Below are 27,376 nucleotides of genomic sequence, written 5' to 3'. Positions count from 1 at the left end.
ATTGCATTGATTCGATTTGTATCACAATTACCGGTACTGTTATCGATATGAATATCTACGTTGGTACTTCATTAACGAGTGGACTCGCTTTCAACCAGGTTTAAAGACATGCTTTCAAGAATATGGGCCAAAGGGAGCCTGAACATCAATTAGGTTTCACATTAATGCTCTCTAAAAAGCTACCACTTGTGATCACAAGCAACATTTCTTATGGTCTATAGCCTTTTCTTTGGGAAATGGATGTTATAAATAATACCTACATACAATTCAGCCTCTATATAGATTACCATGACAACCGTTTGACTTTCTCACAAACACTCCTCTTTAAAATCTGTTATTTCAATCTCTTTGGTAGCAGCCTGGTCAATTACGACAAGAAAAAACGCTAGCTCTGCAACTGCCTTTGACATGATATCAAATTATTTGAATTCCCGGATCCTAAAGCTCTCCGCTATAACTCTTTTTCTCAAAGCTGTCCTAATTAGATCCTAAAGCTCTCCTGTTTGCCATCAATGTGCCTCAGTCTAAGGTAGACATCTGTTCCGATACCTTGCATGGTCTCCAGTGATATAGACCCTCCTAGGTACTCTGCATATGCCTTGGATACTGGCAGTCCAAAGCCAAATCTAAACAAGAAAGAAAATAGGACCAAATACTTCTCTGATCAATATGCTTTGGGTTATAGACAGGGCTCAAATTAATTTTTTGTCCACGGGGGCTCTTCCCCCGAAAAAAGAGCCCCCGTGAGCCTTCTCACGGGGGCTCTTTTATTACTGACGGGGGCTCTTTTTTATACAAATATCCATTGAATTGGTACCTATGATACTCCTCAATTATTTGCTATTTCATCATTATCATTTCAATCAGCATTTTCCCTCTTACAAATTTACAAGCTACATAGCTGTTACTGGCCTGTGTATATAATATATACGCATAAAACACTGATCTTTATGATGTCTTTAACGTGACATATCTTCTTCTCCCCTTGCAAACGAAAAATAAAACATGGTCATTAAAAGGGATTAACCCTTACTGTACTGAGCTATTTTGAGCACCCACTGACCGGGGGGGGGGGGGGGGGGGGGGGGGGGGGGCCTCCCAGGCGGGTCAATGTCGCTATTCATAAGGACCGCTGTTCATAAGGTCCGCTATTCATAAGGTCCATTATTCATAAGGACCGCTATTCATAAGGTCCGCTTTTCATAATTGGAGAAAAGGGTCATTATTCATAAGGGTCATTATTTATAAGGAACGCTATTCATAATCAAAGAAGAGGGTCGGTATTCATAATATTAGAAGAGGGTCGCTATTCATAATACGAAATCGGGGTCGTTATTCATAAGGGTCCCTATTCATAATATTACAAAAGGGTCGGTATTCATAACACAGAAAGAGGGTCGCTATTCATAATACGAAATGAGGGTCGCTATTCATAATACGAAATGAGGGTCGCTATTCATAATACGAAATGAGGGTCGCTATTCATAATGCAAAATGAGGGTCGTTATTCATAAGGGTTATTATTCATAAGGGTCATTATTCATAATAAGAAATGAGGGTCGCTATTCATAAAAGGAGAAGAGGGTCGCTATTCATAATAGAAGAAGAGGGTCGCTATTCATAATAGGAGTAGAGGGTCGCTATTCATAATAAGAAATGAGAGTCGCTATTCATAATAGAAGAAGAGGGTCGCTATTCATAATAGAAGAAGAGGGTCGCTATTCATAATAGGAAATGAGGTTCGCTATTCATAATAAGAAATGAGGGTCGCTATTCATAATAGAAGAAGAGGGTCGCTATTCATAATAGAAGAAGAGGGTCGCTATTCATAATAGGAGTAGAGGGTCGCTATTCATAATAAGAAATGAGGGTCGCTATTCATAATAGAAGAAGAGGGTCGCTATTCATAATAGGAGAAGAGGGTCGCTATTCATAATAGGAGTAGAGGGTCGCTATTCATAATACGAAATGAGGGTCGCTATTCATAATGGGAAATGAGGGTCGCTATTCATAACACGAAATTAGGGTCGCTATTCATAAAAAAGAAATGAGGGTCGCTATTCATAATAGGAGTAGACGTTCGCTATTCATGATACGAAATGAGGTTCGCTATTCATAATACGTCCCCCCCCCCCCCTCGGCTACGTTCCTGGTCCAGTAGGGGGGGGGGCGATATATAGCCCTTAATAGTTGTCTCTTTTTAAAGTAATTCTATTTTATCTGTTATCTTTGATAATTATATAGAGCCAACCCCCGCTCATGTGGTGACGAAAAAAAAGTAAAACATAACACACATGTAATCCTATCGTAAATTTTCCTCCTTGTTGGAAATCTTGCCCCACCACCCTGCCCCCGACTGATCTTATCCAGGCTACGCCACTGAGATATTAAGTACGCCAAGCAGGCCCATTATCCATTTTAGCTTGCTATTTAAGAAACTAGTAATTGTTTATACGACAATAATGTTTTTGTAGAAAGTAATTTTTATTAGGACTTATGGACCTACAAATTACTGAGCGGAATTGAACCTGACAATTTTCCAATTGGGTGGGGGGGGGGGGGGGGGGGGGGGGACGGAAATTTGAAAAATGCGCAGACCGTTTTTTCAACTCAACATACCAATACTGACAAGGTCATATTATGAATAGCGACCCCTTACTCCTATTATGCATAGCGACCCTCATTTCATATTATGAATAGCGACCCTCTTCTCCTTTTATGAATAGCGACCCTCTTCTCCTATTATGAATAGCGACCCTCTTCTCCTATTATGAATAGCGAACCTCATTTCCTATTATGAATAGCGACCCTCTTCTCCTATTATGAATAGCGACCCTCTTCTCCTATTATGAATAGCGACCCTCTTCTCCTATTATATATAGCGACCCTCTTCTCCTATTATGAATAGCGAAACTCATTTCGTATTATGAATAGCGACCCTCTTCTCCTATTATGAATAGCGACCCTCTTCTCCTTTTATGAATAGCGACCCTCTTCTCCTATTATGAATAGCGACCCTCTTCTCCTATTATGAATAGCGACCCTCTTCTCCTATTATGAATAGCGACCCTCTTCTCCTATTATGAATAGCGACCCTCTTCTCCTATTATGAATAGCGACCCTCATTTCCTATTATGAATAGCGACCCTCTTCTCCTATTATGAATAGCGACCCTCTTCTCCTATTATGAATAGCGACCCTCTTCTCCTATTATGAATAGCGACCCTCTTCTCCTATTATGAATAGCGACCCTCTTCTCCTATTATGAATAGCGACCCTCATTTCCTATTATGAATAGCGACCCTCTTCTCCTATTATGAATAGCGACCCTCTTCTCCTATTATGAATAGCGAACCTCATTTCCTATTATGAATAGCGACCCTCTTCTCATATTATGAATAGCGACCCTCTTCTCATATTATGAATAGCGAACCTCATTTCCTATTATGAATAGCGACCCTCTTCTCCTATTATGAATAGTGACCCTCTTCTCCTATTATGAATAGCGACCCTCATTTCGTATTATGAATAGCGACCCTCTTCCCGTGTTATGAATAGCGACCCTTATAAGTAATGAACCTTATTTCGTATTATGAATAGCGACCCTCTCGTCGTATTATGAATAACGACCCTGATTTCATATTATGAATAGCGGTCCTTATGATTAATGACCCTTAATATGAATTATGAATAGCGACCCTCATTTCACGTTATGAATAGCGGTCCTTATGATTAACGAACCTTATTTCTTTATGAATAGTGACCCTCTTTTGCCATTATGAATAGCGGACCCGGAAGTACGGGAATTACACGTTATGAATAGCGGTCCTTATGAATAGCGGACCTTATGAATAGCGGTCCTTATGAATAGCGAATAGACCCCTCCCAGGCCCCCCCCCCCCCCTATGATCTCGGCCGTCGATTGTCCGATGAACACGAAAATTTGCATGTTTGTAGATATTTACGTAAGGAACAAGATGGTATAATTAGTTTTTTCCGAATGTGCAAATTTTTGTCGTTAGCCTAATTAATTATGCAACATGCGCTAATTTTATGCATTTTACAGAAAACGTGTCAAACTCCACTTTTTGAATGTTGAAACTCATTATTCATATGAAACTTCTAACACAAAAAAGTTATTTAAATGTAATTAATAATGATAATTTATGCAAATTTTGATGGATTTTAATTTTTTTTTTTTTTTTTTTTGATGACATGCGCATACTAATTGTTATGTAACGCCTTACAGGTATATCCGATTTTGACGAAAATGGTATCAAAATGTGCGTAAGACTTGAGGGAAAAAAGTCATGAAACGACAATTCAAAATTCCAAGCGGTTGCGGCGCAATCTCCGAAAATGTCGAGGGGGAGGGGGCTCCCAGGCCCCCCCCCCCCCCCAGTACAGTAAGGGTTAAGCGACAAATAATGATTGTGATTCAAATTGATGCGAATATTTGTTTGAATAAGCACTGCTATTCACCCGAATCTTTTTGTAAAAACAACTTTTACAAATCTCAGCCATGCTTACTGAGTTGAGACGTTCCATTCAATTTAAAATACCCATTACATAATACACTTTTCCTAATCTCATAGTGATATTACAGCACAGTGGCAGAATTGCATGGCCGAGATTTGTAAAAGTCGTTTTTACAAAGAAGATTCTGGTGAAAAGCATTGCTTATTCAAAAAAAATCCTTGCATCAATTTGAATCACAATGATATTTTTCGCATGGTCCTTTATTAAACAACCTTGTTTTCTGTTTTGTTTGCAGAGGGAGAAGAAGCTATGTCACGTTAAGAAATCATAAAGATCAGTTGTATTATGCGTATATACATATGATACCAGAACAAATGTTGATTATCAGAATGTCATTTTGGAATACCTCTATACAAATACAATGTCTTTAGCCCGTATCAGTATTAGTATGATCCAATATAAAGCTTTTATTCTTTATTTAATTCAGTATAATGCTTTTCCTCAAAAATAGTTTTGCTATTTTTTTAGGGTTGAGACGCTAAGAAATGGTTTCAAATGTACATTACACGAACCCTGAACCATTGCAAAATGATGGTGGTTCTCTCTCTCTCTCTCTCTCTTTATTTTAATCATGCATTATCAACTACATATAAAGCAGCAACCAAAAACTTCGGGTTATCTGAGATAGGTGACAGTAAGAGTTAAAAAAAAAAGTCATTCTAAAACGGCGCTTCACTTCCCCCCGCCTTTTGAAAAAAAAAAAAAAATAGATTAGAAGTCCTCTCCAGAATCCCCCTCCCCCCGCTTTAATATCACATTTTCACTTGGCAGCCCAAGGGGGCCGGGGGGGGGGGGGGGGGTGGGAGGAGGGGGTTAAACCCCCCCCCCCCCCCCCCCCCCCCCCCCCCCCCGCCGTAGATCTGCCCATGTTACCATATCATTCCACGCAGGGGCGGCGATCCGGGGGGGACACGTCCCCCCCCCCCCTCAATTTTTTTAGGGGGGGATCGTCCCCCTGGAAATTTGAAACAGTGCAAAACAAATTGTATAGCATATACTGAATAATGACTGCAACACACTTTTAGGCTCTGGAAGGCCCAAGAGTGCAGCGTTTAGACTAATAAAATTGCAAAAAAAATCTCGCTCGGTCGCTACGCTCCCTCGCATAACATCCTCGTAAAAAAATTCGCAGCTCGTCCCCCCCGGTCATTAACAGAAATCGCCGCCCCTGATTTCACGGCATTTTGGTCTTCCTCTTCTCCTCAAAAGCGACTTTTAGATTTGCGTGGACGTGGACGTGGACGAGTTACGTCCTTTTAAGGCACTAGCTGGCAATCACATGTGACGTCCTTTTAAGCACTGGCAGTGCCTTAAAAGGAGGTCACACGTTGCAGTCCACGTTCTCATCGTGCAAATCTAAAAGTCCCTAATATTGATTTACTGGTCGAGGTTCATTATTTGCTGAGAACGAAAAACTTCTCCAGGCCATGACCATGTTTCTGCCCTTGCCCGATCGCCTCCAGCTCCAACAGACATGGCGCGGCAGCGTGCACACGCACCGCTACTAACGGCGCAGTAGGCCTATAACCACTGCTGACGGCGGCACTGCACTGCGAGCTGAATCGGTAATACTAATAATAGGCCTACTCATAAAACGAGAAATCTTGCACGCTAATCTTAGTTCCATTTCATTGGTTTAAGGTTTGAAAATTGAAACTCAATATTGTGTTAAAGTTATAACAGAAAAGATTATCTTTATTTTATAATTCCACCGGGGCGATTTTTAATTTTGCAATCGCCCCCGTGAGCAACCTGACGGGGGCGATTTTGTAGCTCACGGGGGCGAATCGCCCACCGCCCCCGTGTATTTTGAGCGCTGGTTATAGAAATAAAATTACTTACAAGTGACAAGTGCCAAAGGTTTTTGATTTGATGTGATCTGCTGATGTTAAAAAGTGACTTTTCAGAGATGCACCTGGGGTCAACATCAAATGATTTCAGCCAGTAGGCCCAAAATAAAAATATTGATATATAAAGAGGTGTACATTCATGGTGTCACTGACCCAAATTAAAAGTTCAGGAATCAAACTTATCCTTGGGATTGAGCATATCAGCCATAAGACAATATATATTCGTCAATGACAAAGATGAATCCTAAGAAAGTGTTCCACAGCAAAATCTCTACAGCTCATATTCTTATGTCACAGGTGTATACAAAATCAAAATCTTAAGAAAACCAGTTTTTGAACCTACAATCCTTCAACTTTATCCACAAATTATTCAAAAGGATTCAAAAAGCGAGGATCGTAAATTTAGAAAGAACTCAACCTTAGAATCAAGCCAGTCGTCTGTCAAACGGGATATTTGCTGGTGATGGGAAATCCTGAAAGTACATGAACTACTACTCACCCACAGAGAGGTCCGGCTGTAGGCTGATTGACGGCTTCAATCATGGTACCCAAAGCTCCACCATTATCACTCACACTCTCATCATCATTGGCCGTCGTGAAGTGATACTGGAACACCTTCTTCAACAAGGAATGGGGGATACCTCCTCCTCGATCCGATATCCTAAGATGGGAGAAAGGAAATTGTTTTGGTTTTAGTAATTTGATTTTTACCTATTAAGAACATCATTATCATATTCAATGAGCTGGTTTTGCCAGCCAAAGCTGAAAAATAAAGATTTTAAAAAGGTCATCAATGTCCGCAATATACCAAAAAAGCTAGAACTGTGCAAACAGGGATTTTAACTGGCCCATGGGGTAGGGTAGGTGAGGTGGGGTGGGGTGGTGGGGGTGGGGAGGGTCAAGTACGTTGTCATTAATGCCCTTTAAAGTGGCACCTCTGTCTGGTTCTATAATGTAATCACTCTTCACCCACCGACCAACCTAAACTAGGTAAAGAGAGCAAAAATACTTTGTAAAAAAAAGAATTTCAAACAAATCTGAATAAAATAAAGTCAAACTTAACTCTTAGTTGGTATTAAAAATACTAGAAAGCTGTTAGCATCTTTGAAACTTTTTTGTAAAAATAATTTCAAAAGGCATAAAATGTTAATATAAATCATTCATATTTTCTATTATCAACAAGATTCATGTTCTTGATGTGGAATTTATGAAAAGTCTAAAATATCGATACTTGAATTTTGGCTTTTGGATATATTTCATTTTAAGGCTACAAATGGCTCTCCATAATATTCAAGTCCAACTTAGAATTGAGTTCGACTTAATTAGGACCTTTGTGAAACACCCCAGGACCCACAGCTTGATGCAAACTCAACCCTTAAAATAAAGAAGAAGAAAAAAAAAAAACCTGACAGCAGATAAAAAATGAAATGTTTTTGCTTCAGGAATATTTACTTTAAACAAATAATAACATCGGCATAGACTTTGAGGCTTCAAAATAAATAAATGAAAACATTGATGAATAAGTAAATATATGAACAAACAATGAATGAACAAATGAATAAATAATAAGGTAGAAGAGACAAAAAATTACAGAGAGGTTCCCTCAAGCGAAACAAACGGGACATCCTAAATATATTAAATTCGTCCTCGATCCTCTTTTAACACCAAATGATTATAAAGACATGCAGCGGCAGAACCCCCTCCCCAAAAACATAACCGCTGGTTTTTTGTGAATGGCAATTTTGAGGAGGTGTAAAAAAAAAAAAAAAAAAAAGCCGCCGCAGCATTTTGTGCCGATCGACTGGCGGCAAAACTTTTCCAACCAATCATATTCTTACATAGTAAGCATAATCGTGACGTCATGACCACAGATCTATCTTCTTCCTTCTTTTTTTTTGCAGAGGTTTGCCGCTTTATATCTGAACGATGCTAATTTATACAACATGGATGTATATCTGTAGACATACGCCGAAACTTTTTCCCATCGATAGTGATCTGTTTTTTCTCTAAACAGAATAAAAGTACCGGTAGTAGATCGCGATGCCTAAATATGTGTGTGCGTTTTTTTAATTTTTATATCGAGAGGTTTCGAAATATAATTACTTAGGCTCTAAAACTATCTTTTATCATAACATTTTGCCGTTTTTCAATATCAAAACTCCAGCGAACGCGAGAGTCGTAAGTCATACAGAAGATCATTCTTCTTCCTTTTTTTTTGCAGAGGTTTGCCGCTTTCTATCTGAACGATGCTGATTTATACAACATGGATGTATTTCTGTAGACATACGCCGAAACTTTTCCCATCGATAGTGATTTGTTTTTTCTCACAACGGAATAAAAGTAGGTGATCGCGATGCCTAAATATTTGTGTGCGTTCTTTTTATTTTTTATATCGAGAGGTTTCGAAATATAATTACTTAGGCTCTAAAACTTTCTTGTATCATAACATTTTGCCGTTTTTCAATATCAAACCTCCAGCGAACGCGAGAGTCGTATTCTATACAGTTGTGTCTGACAGATAAATGTGCCAATGCAACGTGAACGGTCGACAAGATTCCCGATATTAATACATTTAAGTATTTTCCTGGCAAAAACACTATCGGAGACAACCCCCTAGATCCTCTCCCCTCGGAAAATATACTCCCTGCTTTAACCTTTCCTTGTAAACAAAAATGAAGAAAGAAAAAATAAAAATAAAGAAAAGAAAAGCCAAGTTGATTGACTCTTTCGATTGTTATAGTTATCGAAATCCATGATGCCCGTGCAGGGCTCCAAATTGTTTTAATCACCGTGATAAGACTATAGGCTATTATTCAAAACTTACATTCATCATCGTACAAAACGTTTCTCTATATCGCCCCAATGACGATACTATACAGTGCGTCCGAGAAAAAACGAAACCGAGAATTATCATAACTTAATCACAATTATAATTCATAAATGACACAATTTGTAAAGCTTAGATCATCCTCTTTCATTTTGATGCAACTCAAAATGATGCATATTTCACGCATGAGTGATTAAAAAGAATTTGAGGAAAGGGTACCAAAGAGTCGATTTCGAAGCGAAAATCATATACCTTGAAAGTATATTTCTGCCCTTTCATATCAGGAATATGAGCCAGGTGTAACAAAGTTTTGTTTGTTTAAAGTAATGCTTGCATTTCCACATTTTTATTAAACGAATCTGTTCCACTGTCTGTCTGCACTAACAACAAAGTAGACGAAAGACTTCCTGCATGGCTGATCGACGAAACGAAGTTCATTGTTGCTTTACAAATATGTGTCATTTTTAGTTATAATTGTGATTAAGTTAATATCGATAATTCTAGGTTTCGTTTTTTCTTGGACGCAATTTAGCGCACGCAAACGATGCAAAGGCAGAAAACGTAAGTCCCAAGCAACAAAATACTAACAAAGACAAACGTAGGGGTCTATAACAAAAGTATAAAAACACTCGGACTTTATTTGTAAAGCAATGCACTGATAAGTCACCCGTCGGGTCACCCGACTGCAGATCACAAGGTACGGGGTTCAAGTCCTTTGACATTTTTAAGCCGATTCTACATTTGCCTCTTTAATTTCCACGAAGGTGTGATGGAGTTTGATCAGCATTATGAGCGTCTATAAAATGGCGCCTTTGAGCAACATGAAAATCATTGTCATATTCTAGGAAAATCTCGACCGCCACTAGAATTTGATGTAAAATACGGTGTTCCGTTAGGTCCATCGAATTTCGTGTCTATGTCTCGTGACGCCCTATTTAAACAATGAATTTGAATGATAAAAAAATATACTCCACACCCCTCCCCCCCCCCCCCTAATAAAACATTGTCAAACAAGCATAATTATCGGAGTTTATAATATGGAGTTATAAGTATTCTAAAAAAAGATTGAAACACCACGATAATACCAAAAAAAAAAGAACATAGGTTGGCGAGATGAGAATAAAAGCAATCACGAAAGCCACAAAAGGCCAAGTGCTGCTCCCCTTCCCGAACTTATGACCCGAAACATCGAGGTCAGTATACCCGGTACCCGGCGGCGCCGCACCGTGCATGATAAACATAGGGCTCGCTCGGAGTCGACACACAACACATTTGTGTATGTTTTGTACATGGGTTTTGTGTAGAATTCGTGAGCTAGTGAGTGACTGTGTTATACTTGGTCAGCGGAAACTGGATTTACATGTCACAAATTACAGCTTGTTACCCCTCGCATATCCTTCAGGTAAGAAATATATAGATATAATATGAGTGTATCTGAATATCTGCTGGCATTGGTCCCTATAGATCATCAAAAATACAGAGTAGGAAAGAGAAAGTGCGATTTCTGTAGAGATTAACCCTCACGATTCGGTGCATGAAAAGATGCACGATTAGCATGGTGTAGTCCCATGTATGAGATTAAGATGAGGGCTAGGGTCCTTCCACGCACATAACCTCTTTTGTAAGAATTCAGCGTTGCCTTTGCGCTGCGCTTGCGTAACCGAGGTCCGACTTCTAGTTCTACCACTTAAAAAAAACAAAAAAAAAGGTTCAATTCCTTGTAGACTATATATTATAAATTTCTATTGGTAGAGCTCCAGAACGGCACCGATGTGCTGCCTCCCGTGGATTGCTGCCATCCCCTGCTGCCTTATTTTGATGGGGATATGCCCCCCCCCCTCCCCCAGAGGATTGGGGGGTGGGGGGGGGGGGGGGGCTTTAAGATTTGGTTTGGAGGGGGTGTTCAGCTGAAGCCTTGAAACTCCTAACCATTTTGTAAGGGTTGTTTTGGGGTTTAAATTTTTCTCAAAGTAAAGGCAGCCCATTTTTATTGCTAAAACTAAACTTTAAAAAGTTGCTTTTAGTCAATGACAATCTGTCACAATGGCATAAAATTAATGACCATCAAAATTTGCCCAAAACTAAAAATGTTTTTAGAATGCGGTGATTCTGGGTTAATGTGGATGCAGACTTCGGAGTAAAACATGAACTGAACTTCTTTCTGTTCATAAAGAGGTATTGACTAAATAATTTAGCCAATTTTCACATACATGTAACTGTCAAAAGTTTGAAAACAAGAGAAAAAACTAATTTTTGTTTATTTTTTTTTGGATTCATTCCAAAAAGTTATTTGAGTAGGCCTACTTCATATAATAAAATGGGGATGGGGGGGGGGGGGGCGGGGCATATTCCACAGCTATAAGTTACACTATTGTTTAGTTTAATGTCCAGAAAAATAAGTGTTATTTTCTATCTTCACACAGGATGGCGAATATTCAGCAGATGGCTGGTGGTGTGTATGATACAAGCAGGGTTGGCCAAGGGGGCATGAGTGGTGGTATGCCCAACGTACCTCCCAACATGCCCCACAACATGGGTCCGGACATGGGCGGCAACATGGGTGGGACTCCTGGCTCCATGATGCATGCTCCTGTTCCTTTCGATTGCTCAGACATAGACTCTGATGATATCAGTGTGGATGAACAGTCTGAAGGTGGTGGCTCGGATATCGAGAAGACATACACAAACTTGGACGGGAGCAGGAGGGAGATGTTCAATTCCACGATGATCCAGCAAGCGTTTGCGCAGAGCATTGGACTAGGATTGGTTCAGCAGGCTGCCCAACAAGCCGCAAGGCAGGCTGCTGACATGGGTTCACATTCACAAGGTGCTTCTCACAGTCACATGCCCTTTCATGGTCTTCAGATGCCTCCACGTGCCCCGCCTCCGCACATTGCATCCACAGCAGGAGCAGTAGCAGTATCTGCTGCAGCTTCCTCAACACCCAAGGGCAGGAGTGAGCAAGCCAATCAGCCATCGGGATGGACTCATCAAGTCAGAGCTACACCATCTCCACCATTCAATGCTGTCCAACCAGGACCTGGTGTGTTGTTTCCACCTGGTACGCCAGAGCTGAATTACTTTCACTCACTCTTCCCTGAGTCACTCATGGAGCGATTGATGATAGAGACTAACCGATTTGCTGAACAAAGCCATGCTGATAAAGCCAATGCTCATTGGCAACCACTTGATCTGACTGAAATGAAAGCTTATCTAGGTATTCGCATCTATATGAGTATTCTAAGCCTCCCTCATCAAGATATGTACTGGTCAACGGATTGGCTTTTTGGTAACCTGGCTTGTTCACAGATCATGCCTAAGAATCGCTTTCAGAACATTGCAAGGAACTTTAGTGCGAATGACATGACCACTAACCCACCTGTGACTGCACCGGATCACGATAAGCTTCATGCTATTCGCACCGTTCTGGACACAGTCTTACACACCATTAAGGATACATACCATCCACATCAGAATCTGTGCATTGATGAAACAATCATCACTTACAAAGGCAAGTTAGGTTGGAGGCAGAGATCGGCTGATGGTTCGACGGTAGGAATCAAAGTGTGGATGAGAGCAGATTCAACAAACGGCTATGTGAATGACTTTCAGTTTTACACTGGTAAATCACAGACAGGTAAAGTTGAGGGTGGTTTACCAACAAGAGTGGTGCTAGATCTCACCAAGGATCTCCATAATACTAATGCCATCATCAATATGAAAGGGTTCTTCTGTAGTCCTTATCTTCTGGAGAGGCTCTTTGACTTGGGGATCAGAGGTCGAGGTACTGTCAAAGCTGACCGTAAGGACTTTCCAGAGGCTCAGCTTGGGTCCAAGTCCTTTACTCAGCATGGTCAATCTGCAGTTGTTCAGAAAGGCAATACTTGCGCATATGCTTGGAAGGACAAGCGTGTTGTTCATGTGCTGTCAACGGCAGATGATGCCACAGTGACTGACAATGTGACTAGGAAGCAGCGAGATGGCTGGGTGAAGCCGGTCCCATGTCCCCAAGCAATGTCTTACTGTAACAAATACCTACATGGTGTCTCGCATGCCAACCAGCTCCGTCTTGAGTATCCTTCCTCTCGAACCTCCAACAAATGGTGGCACTATCTGTTCTGGTTCATCTTTGACACATGCATGGCCAATGCATACATCATTATGAAGGAGACCTACATGAACGCAAACCACGGCTCCCTGGCTGGAACACGCAAGATGTGCACCTTGGAGTTCAAGAAGAATCTTGCCAAGCAGCTGGTAGCACCGCAGATGATGACCGGCAAGAAGAGGAAGAGTCCTGATCGCAGCAACAACTCCCCTCTCAAGGTGAAATTTAAGAAGGTGAAGTCAAAGTCACCGAAGAGTGACAAGAAAGGTGATAAGAAGAGCGATAAGAAGGACTCCAAGTCCAAATCAAGGCGCAAGCGTACACCTAAGAAAGCCAAGCTTGCCGATACCTCTGCAGCAATGTTCTATCCCATGCAGGACGGTAGCTTAGGAGCACCTATTCATGAACATGAAGCAACAGAAGGTATAGATGCACTGCATGATGAAGTAGCTCAAGAAGGATTGTCTGGTACATCCACAGAATAAAAAGCATCTTGGATTTTGTGTGTTTTCCATTTTCCTGAAGGGATATGAAACTTACAATTTAACATCTTCATGAAAGTTTCAAATCCTGTAGGCTGATAACAAAGTAGATGACGTACATGTACATGTATCACACTTTTTTTACTTTCAATACTGCTTTGTAGACATTTAATATATTGGCAAGAGTTGGTAGTCCTAGTATGTCTGTGTTAACACATATTCATGAATTTGTACATCAATACATGTATTTGATTTTATGTACATATACATTGATAAAGTGTAAACACTAGAGAAATAGAAAAACTGGGGTCTACAAATCTACATGTAACTTTATTCTTGATATCACAAATTACACTTAAATTATCCTGACATAAAAGAAGGTTGACTGTGTACAACACTTGCCTGATTTAAGTTCTTTGAAATGTCACATTTTTACAAAACATTGCTAAGAATCATGCCTTGAATATTTTGCAATGTACTTTGTGTCAATTCAAAAGCACATATGTACCACAGTTCATAATAATGAGCACCTTGAAACTGAAGTAGTGAGTGATCATGCAAGTTAAACAAAAAAAAATAAACATTTTATGGTACAATAGAGGGAAATAAATGCAATTATTAAACATGGATATTGGACAATTAAACCTGATTTTATCAAAGGAGAACGTCGCATTTATGCTACTGTCTTTAAATAATATTTTCTTCCCATGTGGACGAGTCCTAACAGCATTGCTGACTTGGACTTTGAAAGAGTAACTTTGGGAATACATTTAAGAACTGTTACTGAAGCATTGTGTATGACACACACATGTATTTATTATCTTTTTATCTGTTATCTGCAAAGTGTACTAATTGGTGCTAACACTGGAGCTCTTCATAGTGGACACAAAAAAAGTTTACAGAGTAAGCAAGTACAAAATAATTGCCAAGTTGTGTTGGTGCTAACTATATATGAAAATGTAAAATAACGGAGATCTTCAAGAATGTCCTTGAACATGTACATAGATTTAGATACTTAAAGCCCTACTGCACTACTTATGGCTACTTGCGCCCTCTCCATAGCAAACAAAAGCCTAATTGGTGACTGTTGGTCCCTCATGGTCCCCTCTTTCTTATATTAATTGAGACCTTATTTGATGAGATAACCACCTGTCAGTGACCATGCAGGGAGGTCTAATCCCACCTGGCCAAACTAGTGCAGATGGGCTTTAATATATGTACTGTTGTTCTATACCAGCACTTTAAGTCAGGGTTGGCTGCTAATCTTTCTACTTTTTTTTTTTTTTTGAGAGAGAGAGGTGTCTTTGTGTTGGATCTAAGAAAATTTGGTCCTCAAAAGGTGGTGTTTTAAAAATGTTAATAACTGTAAAGAAATTGATTTACTGGAATGTATTATGTTTCTTTGCAAAACTGTCAAAGCAGTATATTCATAAAGCTCTAAGCCTAGGATTGGACTGCTCTCTTTCTTTGACAATGTTGCTCATTCTTTGGACACCTTTCAGACAATGCTTCTCTTAACTCATAAACGTTGGTAGGATTTTGTTGTACTGTAATAAACTAAAATATGTTCATTAGTGAATAATAAAACCAAAGTTCAACAAGTAGAAGCATAATGGCAGTTTCTGCAAAAATAAAAATCACATCTGATTTCCTGTTCACACTGTGATCACATGAATGTATGTGTGAAAAATGAAGTTTATCAAAACTTGGAATTAAGCATTGCTGGTGGATGATTTTTCCAGAATTAATATTCGCTGATTGAAATGTTTCATTATTTTTTTCCATCCTCGTAGCCCATACATAATCCAAGCTATGCTTGACTTGGGGTCTCTGGGAAATCATGTACCTCTAATCCCTTGTATATTTCAACAGCTAGAGTGACCTTTTGAACCTAAGGGAATGTGTAATGGCATGGAATTCATGTAGCACAGGCAGTATTAATAGTCAAACCCCTCCTCTGACAGCATGTTTTAAGGTACACATGTGGAGGCTCGTACTGCATGTGAGCTGGTAAAATGAGCAGTTTAGTAATGAGAAGGAAACGGGCTGATGTTGATTTTCAATGTCCTTATATATACTGCTCATTGTAAAAAGTTGAGTTGTCACATGATAACCTTTGATGCTGTAAGCCTTAATTAAAACATTGAGTACAAAAGTAAGCAAAGATTGCATGTGATTTTGATACAATGCACACACATTTAATGACCCCCTCTTACGATCTCCATCACTCAAGGAGAGACTGAGAGAGTGCAGAAAATGTTCTTTTTGTGGGACTATTTTGGAGCCATCCACAGATTTATGATTCCATATTTACATACTGTAAGAGGGGGTTATTCAATCTGCGCGCACTGTATCAAAATCAAATGCAATCTTTTTATCAAGACCTCGTAATTATGCAGGTAATCACGTGATAAACTCAAATTTTACAACGAGCAGTTTATAAGGACATAGAAAATCAACATCTGCCTGTTCCTTTATAAATTTTGCAATCATTAAATATTGTCTGTATCACTAAAAAATCATTTATGGATCACTTAAAATAAGAAGTAATTATTGGGATCCACAAAACAATGGGGAAAATGCCATCATGCAATTTACAGAAGTAGAAAAGCAAGCTCTTTGTATTCATTTCTAGAAAATTCCTTTTTCAGTATTAACATAGATTTACAATTAAAAAGCAATATTTAAATGTGGAACTGCTGATGTTAATTCACTTTGTTAATAGTGCAGTTAATAGTGTTATGATCATTGAAATATCAAATTCACTGGTAATTTTGTTGTTGAAAACTGCTTGAAGTAAGATTTGATTAAGCAGTGAGAGTGAGAATGAGAGGGAGAGAGAAAAAGAAACAAAGAGATTAAAACACAATTTCATAGTTGCTAAATTCTCAATATATACTCCCCATGAATTTGCGTAAAAAATATTCAAAAAAAGTATGTTATGTACATATGCATGCACATGTACAGTGTTAATACTCAAGTGGAGGCTGGTGACAATTGATACATACATGTATACATATTTTGTAAACGTAAATAAACATAACTTGTGATTACTTTTCTTTGTATAATGCTTTTTACATGATACATTTGTTATGGAATGTTAAAAGCGTTGAATTTCATATGCACATATCTATAACCATGTGAATGAGTCTCTAAATGTACTAAGTAATGCATCTGTAATAAAAGCTAGTAGTACAGTAGATAATAATCCCCATATTTCTGCATTCTGTGTACTTTTTTGTACTACCATATCGAGGGGTCAGTGACACAAAGTCGTAACTCCATTTTGGCCATTTTGAGAAAAAGTGGTTTATGTGTCACTGAGCACTTGGGCCTCAAGGAGTTAAGTCTATGTTTCACTAGCCATTGCCTTCAATGGGGTGTTGGGTGGAGTTAAGTCTGTGTTTCCTGGAAAGCCCACATTTTTCTGAACATTTTGATATCCAATACTCACTTTGACAAAATATGGAGTTACATCATTGAGTCACTGAATCCTTGATATGATACATCCATCTCCCATAACGCCACATGGCGGGGTAAAATAAACTGTCTGGCAATCTGTGTGAGCCCATCCTAGTCAAGGTGCAGTGAACTGTTCCAGGGAGCTTGGTATAGCCAGTGGTGATCTGATATTCGGTCTGGTGACATTTGATCATTGACTTGATCTATTTTAATGGGATCTTGCCCTTGGTTGAGTGTCAGACGCGTTCAGGTTAGAAAATGTTTAGATACGCGCTCGTGCTACAACGACCCTGTTGAATAAAACTTACTATTGATGGTAACTTTGCCATCAATGGTATCTACCATAGAAACCTTAATTGTGAATGAGCCCTGTTACCATGGTAGTTGAATTACATGAACATGTAAATATTTTACACAGAAACATAAACAATAACATTGTGATAACAAAACTACTGGTAAACAAATTGTGTTTATGACAGATGAAAATAAAATTGTGATCAAAACATTCTGTGTTCCACGGAGACACACACAAAATTTCACTGTGATAAATACAATCACTCCCGTTTTTTCTTCTCAGTTCACTAAGCTACAGGAATAAATAAAAACAACTCTGTTTTCTTCATTTCTTCTTTATTGTCTATTGCTTCACAACCTAATGCTAAGGGCAACTGGCAAGACTTGCCATTGAAATTCAATAATATTCATAGTGATCATTCAGTGTGCTCAATTGTGAAGAAAAAACCCCAGAAAATGTGCTTCTTTAATTACATGTGTTATCAAAGTAGGCAAAGTGGTCTAAAAACAAACAAACAAACAAACAAACAAACAGAGAATTAAATATAAGAGGGGTGGGGAGGTGAGAAGGACATGACCCAAAATTGTAATATAGGGTAATGGTATCATGCAGAGTGCTGTTCAAGGTTGAGGACAGTATGAACCAATATTTTTTCTTGGTGCATCTATCGGTACCTGGGCTAGAAAAATGATAATTCCCTTCAACAGCCTAGGTTATCTGTCTGTATGGTTAAATCTGTTTCCTCTTTGGAGATACATGTATTTCTTTTGTGGAATTTCGAATTTCTATATATTTTGAAATAGGGTTAGGTACATTGTTAGGTCAAAAGTTGAAGTTATATATTCCATTATTATTGGAAAGAATGGTTGCCAGGCAAAAAGAATTTCCGTTTCGGTTTAATAAAATTTGGAGTGGACTATTAGGCTATTATTATTATTATTATTATTATTATTATTATTATGTCTTGTACAAATATGAAATAATTTTCATTATCATTATGAGCATTAGTAAGTTTCTGCCGTCACCTGTACCTGGCAGGGGAAAGTGAACTGAATCACTGTGACCCTCGAAACTACCCTAGTGGAATAACTGATTGGGGATTTGTAGGTGGACCAATATACCGAATTTCCCATACTCTTACATGAATAATGCAGTGAGTTCTTAACGTGCAATGGTAGTGACTCTCCTCTACACAGAGCCTTTAATAAACATCCTATCTGAGGGACAGAGTGTTTTCCACTGCAACCTAGCACATGTCTATGAAATGGGGGTCACATTTACACAGAATGCAGGCTTCAATTATTTGCCTGGGTTGGATTTGAACCCATGATCCTTGGTTTAACAGGCAGTTGCTTTATCAAATGAGCCAACTCTCCTCCTCAGAAGAGAAAGTAATACTTGTCTAATGATGAGATCAATGTACTTGCTTGAGATGGGAATCACATGCCTACAACACAGGACTCATGCATACAGACTGTAAGAAGTACAATCCAGACCGCTTTCAAAGAAGTTAGTTTGGAGCCATGTTGTAGATTCACAGGGGTATCAAAGGAACTCTAAAAACAATGTAAATAGGAACAGTCGCAAGACTATAGATAAATGTTAAATCTATTACAAATGAAATTTGTGGAATCTTGGAATTCGTTTTGTACGTCAATGAAAACTGACCACGGTCACAAGAAGACGTCTAATGGCATCATAACCCTTGCTGCATGAGAAAGACAATGAAGCACAAAAACAAAAATCTTCCTATTCACCCTGTATCAAGGTACATGTATTGCTACAGAACAGATTAAATCAAAAGTCCAAGTAATACTCACCTAATGATGAAATCAACTTCATTACTTGCGATGGTAATGACTACATCTGGTAGATTCATAGGGGTATCCAAATGACTCTCAATCGTGGCTCTGTGGTATATCAAAAGAAACATGCAAGAATTATTTATGCATCGCTAATTTTCGAAGAAACGTTGACCCAAAATAAAATCAAAATTGAGATTCATAGGGGTATCCAAATGACTCTCAATCGTTGCTCTGTGGTTCATCGAAAGAAACATTCAAGAATTATTTATGCATTGCCAATTTTCAAAGAAACGTTGACCCAAAATAAAATCAACATTTCAAAGAATTAATGTTTAATGTTGTATAACTGAAGTTGTACTTCTCATGAAGAAATTACAGGGCCTATATTTCGTTATGATAATTCAAAGCAATGTTTAAAATGTCAGACAACGTCAGACACTTTCTTCACGTTGTTGGCTGTTGTTGGCTGTTGTTGGCTGTTTTTGCCTGTACATGTATTAAGGAAGGTGTCTGCATCACATACATTGAAACTGTCACAGGTTATTTCTATTGTGAGAAATAACTAAGTTTCTTTACCTCTTTCTGCAGTTTGAATATTATATTTCGTTGTTGTTGTTGAGTTTTTGTTTTTGTATTCTACTTACTACCACAGCTCTTTTTCAGTTTTTTTTTAAAGCTATATATTTGGACCTTCCACAAGCTAATTGTTCACCAGTTTCTGCCAACCTTCTAATGTGACCATCTCAAGGCAAAATTAGAAAAACAGTTTATTTTATATCATTATTCCCATAAGTTCTCAGAAAAAGAAGAAAATAAGGTTCATGACACTAGTCTAAAACCTGAAAATAGGAATCATGCCTTCAAACTAGAAATGGTTGGCATCTGTGCACAAGTTTGGACGTGTCAGAGAACTAACTTGTAAACATTTTCATGAAATGGCTAGTCTGTAAGCACAGCATCTAATTTGACACCTTACTATGGTTGTTTACCTCATGGCATTCTTAAGGAGTTCTGGAAGCATGTAATCTAAAGGCTGGATGATGTACGGGAAAGTGGCTCCAGTGTGGCCATTGATCTTTACGCTGGGTGCATAGCCAAACCGCAACTCACATTGTTCTCTGAAAAGAAAAGATAATATAATATGATACTGTCAAGCAGGATTCTTCACATTAGGGCCCTGTCTAACAAAGAGTTGCGATTGATCCAAATCAATCGCGAGTCCTCTAATCAATCACAAGTTTGCAGTCTCCTATCTCTTCTGTACATAGTTGCGATTGATATCAATCGCAAATAAGTTGCTAAGTTGGGATTAATATCAACTCTTTGTAAGACAGGGTCCATGGGGGTGTTTCACAAAGATCCTAAGTAGAACTTAACACTAAGTTGGACTTAAAAATTATGGACAGCCATTGGAGCCTTAAAATGAAATATATTCAAAAGCAGAAATTCAAGTATTTTAGACTTTTTTATAAATTCCACATCAAGAACATGAAATCTCCTTGATGATAGAAAATATGAATGATTTGAATCAACATTTTATGCCTTTCAAAATAACTTTTACAAAATATTTTCAAAGATGCTAACGGCTTTCCATAATTTTTAAGTCCAACTTAGAGATAAGTTCAACTTAGAATCTTTGTGAAACACCCCCCAGGAGTACAACCATACCACAATTCAAATTATAACATTCAATCCTTTCTTGATAGGAATTGTAGGAGGCCTTCATAATCTTGTTCTTATTCCTTTTCAAATTGGCAACACTGCTTTTTTTCTTCTATTGCTACGATTCGAGCCAATCGAGGTATAACAATTAGTGTTTGTCCACAAACAAAATTGGGTCCTTAAAGTTTATAAGAAGAGTTGATGACATGGAGGTGAACCAACATTTGCGATGGTAATATTTGCTCCTGGTATTACGCTCATACCGTATATAGGTTTAGAACTTCATTAGTGAATCAATTTTTGGTTAAGTTGAAAACCTACTGTTCAGTGTTGGAAATTGACGGCAGATGAATTGTCTCCAGAGCATTTCATACGAAACTGACATATTTGTGTACATATTCCTTGATCAATCCTTAATTTCTCCTATGTTAACTAAGCATTACCTTGCAAATGACACCCACTTCTCGATCACTTTCTTGAGTGACATCTTGGTTGCGATGATACCAATAGAGTCATTCTGTGGAATATGATAATAAAACAATACAAATCACCTGCTTAATAGAGCCAGAAGGGCATTAACTCAGTGTCAAAGCATATGAGTTAATGACCTCCTGGCGGTAATAATGAAATAATAATAATATTATAAAGGTACATAAATAGTAGAAGAGCACAGGTACATGCATTGCACTGGGCATGCATAATGTGAGCGAAACCATACTCAAATTGCCCAATTCAGAGAGAGAAAGACAGAGAGAGAGAGAGAGAGAGAGAGAGTGAGAGAGGGGATAAAGGTCACACACACATAAATAAAGACTTCATGTATAGGAAAGTTAGACATACAATTTGGGCGAAAGAAAAAAATATAGAAGAGAGTATTAAAGCTGAGTAGATAGCGAGTATATGCCAGATATTTACCAGACTTAAGTGGGATATGGGCATGGTACACATTTTTACCTTATCTTGATGAAGAAATAGATGATGTTCTGCCAACATCCGGATACCTAGCCGTGAGGTCAGGATGCGATCCAAGAAATTGTGGATTAGACTCTCGTCCTGAAAGTGGAATACAAGCTCATATTATAATTCTCTCTTCTTTGTCATTTCTGAAAGTCATTCAAATTTCTGTTTTAACAAAAACTAGCAAGTGGAGTGATGTTTAATGTGCATGAGCCCAATATGCCACTCATGCAGTAAAAAGTAATTTTTTTAAATAGACAAATTCAAGAAGGGATGGGGATGGGGTGAGCAATGGGCAATGGGCCCATGTTAGTCATTTATAGAAAGATGACCACTATGACAAGTTAGAGTCTCCAGGAGCAAAGAAACCTGTACATATAAAGACTGCTCATGAGAGACGAGACAAATGGTCTACATGTATGTTTGTAGACGGTTGCTCTTTTTGTAAATAAAAACTTTGTCTTTAGTAAAGAAACCAATTACCCCTCCCCCCAACAACAATGACAACTTAAACAAATAATGCATACAAATTTCTTGTTGCTATTTAGGTGGTTGCTAATCATGTTTGACAAGATACTAGTTCGATGACAACTTAAATAATACACAGTCTGTAGTCTGACTTACCGTGATGTGTTTTCTGCATTCCCTAAAGCCTTCAGCTAGATGAGTTACAACATCTTTGTGGTCATCTAATAACGTCTTCACCATCTTACAGTACTGTCTCTCTGTATCCATGTCTCGGATCTGTGATCAATGGACATTAAAAATCAATTATTTTCAAATACATTTGTAGAGACTTATAGATGTGTGTACATGTACATCTAGTATACCGGTAAAGCATGACAGGTGGAAATGTTGTCCTGCATCAATTCTACTTCTAATACATGTTCTACTTTGCACTAGACTCAAATACATGTATGTACAGTACACTGTGTACATTGTATGTACATGTAACATGAATATAAGGATGACAGCCCTCCGCCCCATCTACCACCCCCCCCCCCCCAGGACAACCACCCCAAGAACAGTTATCTATTGACCAACGATCCCCCCCCCCCCCCCAAAAAAAAAAAAAAAAAAAAAAAAAAAAAAATGAAATCATTTGTCAACTTTTATTTTTGAAAGGTATAATCAATTATTGATTTACAGTATGATATGATATGTATTTTAACTTTTGTAAGTAATATACATACATGTACTGTATGTACTCTTTCATGACTTTTTATTGTGTTGAAAAATGCAGAATTAAATCAAATAAACAAACAAACAACAATTCCCTTAAATATACAATTGTTGGGGGTAGTTGCCAAGGTGGTACAGGCAGGTGTCCTAGGAGCATGGCAAGAGAAGTTATCGAAGAATAAAAATTTACAATTGTTACGCTATACTGTATTTTCTACAGTAACAGCTGATTTTCTTTCTTTAAAAGGGATTACATTAGGTATCTTTGCTTCAGATTCTAAACAAAATCCTTGATTTAGCTCATGTTGCAATCATAATTATAAACCTTTACAATGTAGGTCAATCAGGAATCCCATGACTTTCACAAGCGGCTTGTCGGATTATCAAGATATTTATGAGTGGAATTAGAAATCTCAAGATACGTTTTCCCAACAACATACATGTATATAATATTTCTATTGGGAAAAATGAGTATGGTAAAAACCAGTCACTCAAAGACTTTTACTTTTTTGAAGCACTTCATGATCAATTTGAAACACACTTTTTTTTTAGGGCTTCATTATTACATCCGAAAACAAATAGCAGGAAAAAGTTTTAAGAAAAATTCAAATCAATTATGTTCAGTTTATGCAATTCAGAAAAGCCTCAGAATGTACCATAAAGCATCTTAAAGTTCAACATTTTCTGGGACCCTTAAGCTGGCCTCAGACCCCATGAAATAAAGGCCTCAGGCTCCCAATTTCGTAAATTTCATGCCCCCCCCCCCATACCCCGGTACACAGCAGTGTGTGGCTAGAACAAGTACTTATAGTTAAAGTTAATAAATCCATGGCTAGATCATGATGTAATATGATGTAGTGCATGTACCTGTTTATTTGAGAGGGTACACTTGTACATGTCGAGGTCAGCACTGGCAGGATTTTATTACACTTGGAACTCAATACAAAGTAATGTACAATGTAAACAATACCGGTACTCCATTAGGCAGTAAGGCGCAGGTAACCTGCCAGCTTAAATGTGGGCTAGTACATGTACGTACAAGTAGAAGAACTGTAAACTAGTGTAAATTGTCAACTATCTATTGTGCTAATGATTTTCTACTTCATTTATTCATACATGTACCTCTTATAAATTTGATGATGTTTAAAGTGACTCGGTAACATTGTGGAAGGTTGATGAAAAAAATTGCTTAATTTTTGTATAAAATGTTACTTACTATATTCCTTTTACTATACTAACCCTCTGACATGCAAAAAATCCTGAACAAATTCTCAAACCACAAAGATATCTATGGTTTTCTTTGAAGGTGTCGATGTGAGGCACCCTCTAACAGTGATTAACAGTAAATTCTCCCAACCATTTTTGAATTTTCCCAACCGTTTTTCCATGAGAAAAATACCTGGTACATAAAACAGGCTATAAAAATCTGTCAACACTTAACTGTCTAGAATGGAATGTAGAGCCATTTTATTGCTTTGTGATGATTTACATTCTCCTAAAATGTAATTAAATTGTCCTTGTCTTGATGCTGAACAGGCTTTGACAAGTAGCAGAATAGAAGTAGAATAATATAGTTGGGAGAATTAAAGGTATTACAAAGTTTTGGGAAATTTTGAAAAATGGATGGATAGTGATTCTTTCCAGTTTTAATATATTTGGATGCCCCTGTGGATGTATTAAAAACACCAGAAATTTTAGCCCCTAAAACACTTCTACTTTCGAGAAAAATTGAATATAAAGATTTACCGGTGCTCCCGGTAAATTTTGATATTTTCAAATAGCTCCTACGGCCGTTCAATGGTAGCTGCGACCATGAAAATCTCAGAGTATGTAGTTAGGGTATATAATTTCCGAACGAGAATAGCTAATCAGTCAATTTTTAGTCAATATACATTGTTTTATAGCTTAATTAATATCTTGACCTTGAGAGGGAGCTATTCAACATAAAGAGTTTATTATTTACAATTTCATAACTTTAGAGTCGATTTCGACCGCGACAACGATCACTGAATATTGTAGGATCGTATATGCTTCCAATATGTTCATTTGAACCAAATTCACGACCCCATACCAAAACTTTGTATTACCTTTAAGGAATCGATCAGATCAGTTTTTCCCAATTTATACCATGAATAATGATCCGTTTTCACTCGAATTTTCAGATTATCTTTAATTGTACATCTAGCATTGTAGTCACTACCTTAGCACCACTATCTCTCATCTGAACAATGTTACAAAGTAGTGCTGTAGTCAAACGTTTAACCGTCCGGTATCCGACCGCCCATGGCGGATTCCGTTTTCAATTGGACGGTTTCGTTTTCCCGATTTTTTTTTTTTTTTTTAATTTTTTTTTTTTAATTTTTTTTTTTTAATATTTTTTTTTTTTTTTTTTTTTTTTTTTTTTTAAAGTTTTGATTTATGCCCCTCCACCTGGCACTATGCCTGGCAATGTCTCCCAGCTCAGTAATTTGTGTGTTGACTCACCACTCCAAAACTAGAACAACACTCCAATTTGTCTGTCATCTTGGTTTGAAAGTAATCTATGTAATAGATCTCATCTCAATATGTAGTTTATAATAATAATTCATCCAACTTTTACACAAGGTTCTGTCCTAGGTCCTCTACTGTTTTTAATTTACATTAATGATCTTACACATTCTTCTAAAAATAACATTGTTACTATTATTTGTGACAAGTTCACAAGCACAAATCGGCCCCTTTAAATGCACCTCGCAGTTAAATGAAAGTTGCCGACAGAGTCGGTAAAAAAAAAAAAAAAAAAAAAAAAAAAAAAAAAAACGATTTTTTTTTTTTTTTTTTTTTTTTTTTTTTTTTTTTTTTTTTTTTTTTTTTTTTTTTTTTTTTTTTTTAAATCGTTTAACCGAAAACCGTCCGGTTTTGACTGGCGGTTAAACGGAATTGGAGATATCCGTGATGTTACAGCACTATTACAAAGTCCCTTTAATGTTTTTCCTAACTCAAGAATGAAAGGTGGACTGGTTGAATAAAGGCCTATGTTGAATATTGTTAGATGTTTGCAAGCTTTAAAGGGACTTTGTAACATTGTTCAGATGAGAGATAGTGGTGCTAAGGTAGTGACTTCAATGCTAGATGTACAATTAAAGATAATCTGAAAATTTGAGTGAAAACGGATCATTATTCATGGTACAAATTGGGAAAAACTGATCTGATCAATTCCTTAATTCTCTCTAAATTGGTAAAATTCAAAAATGGTTGGGAGAATTTACTGTTAATCACTGTTAGAGGGTGCCTCACATCGACGCCTTCAAAGAAAACCATAGATATCTTTGTGGTTTGAGAATTTGCTCAGGATTTTTTGCATTTCAGAGGGTTAGTATAGTAGAAGGAATATAGTAAGTAACATTTTATACAAAAATTAAGCATTTCTTTTCATCAACCTTCAACTATGTTACCAAGTCACTTTAATGTGTCACATTCTCAAGAAAAATAAATCAAGACAAATCTATTTTAACACACTTATACATGTAAATATACAAAGTTTGGTTTAAGGGTATGACCACATCGGTTGGTGACTATATAGTATTTATGACATGAATGTTTCCAACCACATCCCTGCGAACATTAAGCTAAATGTACATCCACTGTGGCATGTCTGTGTACATTTGTACACATTTTTTGTGCAGCTGTCGTTTAAAAATTCTACACAGCAGATCAGCACCAAGTACACAGCACACAATCAATCCAAGGATATCCAATAAAGCATAACAATATATATATATATATATATATAAACCTTTAAAAAAACTTCTCATCAAGGGCAAATATGTACTGATACATAGAGAAAATACAAACATTTTCCCCATTTTTTTTTTTATCTACAGTTCATGTATATTTTCAAAATAAATACCTGTAAATTACAAAAAACATGTTTTCATTCAATGCACTTTTCACAATCAATTTAGAAATTTTATAATGAGGTGGTTTCATAGCTCTGTAGATACAATACCTCACTATGAATAAAGGAAAGTTAATAAGCAGACCAAACACACACTGTGAATCGCAGATATTTACTTGTGTATTAGGGTGTGGGCTTTCACTCTGTACAAAGCTTGAATACACACCTGGGTTAAAATGTGTACCCAGCCAAGCAAATTTGTTTTTCTTTACTGTCTCTATTTTTCTGTTGGGACGAATTTATGCCACAGAAAAATGTGTGTGTGTGTGT

At 37.6% G+C, this 27,376-nt stretch overlaps 2 protein-coding genes across 3 annotated transcripts in view; one reads left to right on the top strand and one right to left on the bottom strand.

The window, feature by feature from the left end:
- LOC574737 (3-methyl-2-oxobutanoate dehydrogenase [lipoamide] kinase, mitochondrial) overlaps nucleotides 1-27,376 on the bottom strand; it is a 30,891-nt gene continuing 3,515 nt past the window's right edge. For both annotated transcript variants that reach the window (XM_030991710.1, XM_030991711.1), the window contains 7 exons: nucleotides 22,612-22,731; nucleotides 21,985-22,083; nucleotides 21,474-21,547; nucleotides 20,358-20,486; nucleotides 19,384-19,473; nucleotides 6,889-7,050; nucleotides 1-626 (listed from right to left, as the gene is read on the bottom strand). In XM_030991710.1, the coding sequence (XP_030847570.1) occupies nucleotides 482-626; nucleotides 6,889-7,050; nucleotides 19,384-19,473; nucleotides 20,358-20,486; nucleotides 21,474-21,547; nucleotides 21,985-22,083; nucleotides 22,612-22,731 (819 nt within the window). In that variant the 3' untranslated portion in view covers nucleotides 1-481. The remainder of the gene's footprint in view (nucleotides 627-6,888; nucleotides 7,051-19,383; nucleotides 19,474-20,357; nucleotides 20,487-21,473; nucleotides 21,548-21,984; nucleotides 22,084-22,611; nucleotides 22,732-27,376) is intronic.
- On the top strand, nucleotides 10,457-17,022 carry LOC100888697 (piggyBac transposable element-derived protein 5). Its single transcript, XM_003731391.3, has 2 exons — nucleotides 10,457-10,618; nucleotides 11,640-17,022. Exon 2 carries the CDS (start codon nucleotides 11,641-11,643, stop codon nucleotides 13,807-13,809), a length of 2,169 nt encoding a protein of 722 aa, XP_003731439.2. The 5' UTR covers nucleotides 10,457-10,618; nucleotide 11,640; the 3' UTR covers nucleotides 13,810-17,022.

The sequence above is a fragment of the Strongylocentrotus purpuratus genome, unplaced genomic scaffold, assembly GCF_000002235.5.
Source record: "Strongylocentrotus purpuratus isolate Spur 01 unplaced genomic scaffold, Spur_5.0 spur5_scaffold_2, whole genome shotgun sequence".
In the NCBI taxonomy this organism is placed as follows: domain Eukaryota; kingdom Metazoa; phylum Echinodermata; class Echinoidea; order Camarodonta; family Strongylocentrotidae; genus Strongylocentrotus; species Strongylocentrotus purpuratus.
The sequence above is the reverse complement of the archived record's forward strand: the minus strand, read 5'-3'. Positions and strand labels throughout refer to the sequence as shown.

Coding starts and splice junctions, on each gene's coding strand:
- LOC100888697 (XM_003731391.3), top strand. CDS start 11,641: ATGGCGAATATTCAGCAGATGGCTGGTGGTGTGTATGATACAAGCAGG.